Genomic DNA, 2,754 nt, shown 5'->3' on the forward strand with positions numbered 1-2,754 from the left:
ACCCTACAAAAAACCCCCCCCCCCCCCCCCCCCCACCCCAACCACTTCTAAACACCAATCTCCTCCCAACATTTTACTCTCCATTTCACATCCATTTCCCAGAGTTCTTTGTTCTCCAAATAAACAAACACGTTTTCAGGGGTCGTGGATGGAAATCCCCACTTCATTTCACAAATGACACAGAAACCCTTCAGTTTATGGATGACACTGACAGTCAACACAATGTAACACCAGAATGCTGCACATGCATAAGTTTGGTTATGGAGACAGGTTGAAAAAAAGAAACTTACCCAAGTTCTCTGATCCGGCAAACGAAACTGAAGGTCGGAACAAAACAAAGACAAGCAGTGAGAACCAGGAAGTGGTGCAGACACCAACACGTTGTTGTTTAATATCATAAAGTTGCAGAAAGGGTGACAGGCCTTACTGCCATTAACTCTAACTGTGCTTCGTGCCTCTTTTTTTCACAGGAATTACAGGAGGCTGTGGCAATCCCCGATGCTTCCTAGTATTCAATAAGCTCACGTATTTGGCCGGCTACAAATACCATTCCGGTAAGTAATCTAAGCCAGTCATGCTTAGCAATAAAAATGCCTGCCATGAAATAAAAAAGCTGAATCACTCTTTTTTGATATATGGCTCAATAGTGAGTCACGTGACTGAAAACCAACCCTGTTCTGAGCCCCATGTTTGGTCTGGGTACGGCCTAGCTAGGTCTGGTGTTTCTGGGAATGATTTGTGTGTCCAGACATCATAAAGTCATAAAGATGGCTTAAGCACTCTGTTAGTGTTTCTACTGATAGGACACCTCATTAAGGCGTGTTGGACGGCCATGTGCCTGCTGCATAGACGCAGACTACAGCGGTCTGGACAGGGGACATAAATCAGACAAATGAAACAGCCTGTAAAAACCAGACCTGCAACGGCCAGAAAGAGAAGGGGGAAAAAAATCATACGCCTGAGAAAGTGGTGTTTTCACTTTCCGATCGACCGTTCTCACCCTCAGGGAAAGACTGAACTAATGAACGTCAAAGCGACATATCCTGGACACACATATACCCATGTGCATGCACGCACTTTTCAACGGAGACTCACGTTGGGAATTCTGGTGCATAGAACCCAGGGGCAAAAAGCATAGCTTTAAGAGCATATCTTTTTTTTTTTACATCGTAATTAAAGACACGTTATAGGAAGACGTGTCACAAGGTGCTGCAACATCTGGTTCACATCAACAGGAATGGACTCAACAGGCAGTAGCTTGTATAAGGTTGAAGCCACTTATTAATATTCATTAACCTGTCCTGCCATTATATGGTTAGACTGGTTTAATGCACGACAGCAGTAACTTCTGGTACTATTGTATGTGGACACTGACACAAGACTTTCAGACAATAAAAAGAAGAAAAAAAGAAAACTTTAAAGCCAAACTGTTGTGCAAATAGTCATTGTCACAAATGGCTTACCTGAGGATGGAAAAGGAATCCTGGACCGGGACGCATGCACTTGTCTTTCAGTGTCTCAAACGGGTCGCTCATTCTCCTCTTCTCAACCCTGCTAATAGTAAATTTCCATTAGCTCTTAATGAATGTCAACCGTCATCTGTTAAAGATCAGCTTTCACTCGGGTTCATGCTAAAAAAACAGCAGCCTGACGTACAGTTGAAAACGTTCTTTTGAAAATGGATATAGTGGGTGTATATTAGCGGTGGGTGGGCTACTGGTAATAACAATACCTGTAGATGGGGTCCATGAAGAAAGGCGTGGGCCGGGCATGTTGAAGGGTATTGTCCGCTTTAGGTATCTCCAACACTCCCTTCTCTTCTTCATAACCCTGGCTCTTCTTGGCCTCCCCCTCTCTCAGGTTCTGGCCACGGCCCCTCGACCCCAGACTCAAGTCCAGTGGCTGATCCTGACCCGCAGCATGTGGGGCCTCTGGTTTTGAAGGACGGAAAGGGGCCGACTTTTCCCCCTTTCTCTTAGTAGTGAGATCAAACGGGGACTCTGGTAAGGATTTTCTCTGGGCCTTCTTGCTATCATCTGTTGGAGACTGTGCCTCAGCCCGTAGGCCCTGAGGTCTGCCGTTCCTGTCCGTGAAAGGGTAAACTGGAGGAGAGAAAGATGGGAAGAAAGGCAGGGGGAACATGGACGGATAGGGCAAAGAGCCCGCCTTTTTGTCCTGCAGTCCAGCCAGCGCTGCGGAACCAAAGTACTTCTCAGCAATGGAAGCGATAGCTTTAATAGAGTCGTTCACCGCCCCTGTTACAGCTGTGTGCTCGTCCAGCGAGGATGGGATTAGGGAAGTGCCTGGAAAGTCTTTAGCAGCACTGCTGCTCATCAAACTGGGGCTCCGAGGCCCGCTCGCAGTGGCCTTCATCTTGGCGCCTTTGCCATTTTCTCGGGCTGCCCCCCTCTCACTGTCCATATCACTCTCCATCTCAGAGCCAGATGTGCTCTCAAGGTCACTGCCACTGGGCGTGCTGACATCATCTAGGTCACTGCTTTCTGACTGGTCACTCTGTTTGTTTCCATGCTTGGAGGAGGAGGATGAGGTCTGATTATGAAGCTCGGAACCGGGTATCTGGCTCCCTGGGGAACCTTCTTTATGTAGAGCTTTAAGAAGTTCCCTAGACTCCTGGGTGTCAGGGCTCAGAGGCAACAGTGGACTTTTACTTAGTTCTGCACCTGCACTAGCAACAGACGGTTGTCTGATGGGAGAGGAGGCGGCAGGAACGAGCGGCGGCCGGTGATAGAGTCC

General features: G+C 47.7%; 1 protein-coding gene across 1 annotated transcript in view; it reads right to left on the reverse strand.

The window, feature by feature from the left end:
* Positions 1 to 2,754, reverse strand: part of mecom (MDS1 and EVI1 complex locus) — a 126,113-nt gene that overhangs the window by 10,752 nt on the left and 112,607 nt on the right. Inside the window, 3 exon segments of the mRNA XM_025054794.1 lie at positions 291 to 317; positions 1,464 to 1,551; positions 1,733 to 2,754. The exon segment at positions 1,733 to 2,754 is cut by the window's right edge and continues 42 nt beyond it. Of these exon segments, the coding sequence (XP_024910562.1) occupies positions 291 to 317; positions 1,464 to 1,551; positions 1,733 to 2,754 (1,137 nt within the window).

Source organism: Cynoglossus semilaevis, chromosome 4 (genome assembly GCF_000523025.1).
Source record: "Cynoglossus semilaevis isolate Cse_v1.0 chromosome 4, Cse_v1.0, whole genome shotgun sequence".
NCBI classification, from domain to species: domain Eukaryota; kingdom Metazoa; phylum Chordata; class Actinopteri; order Pleuronectiformes; family Cynoglossidae; genus Cynoglossus; species Cynoglossus semilaevis.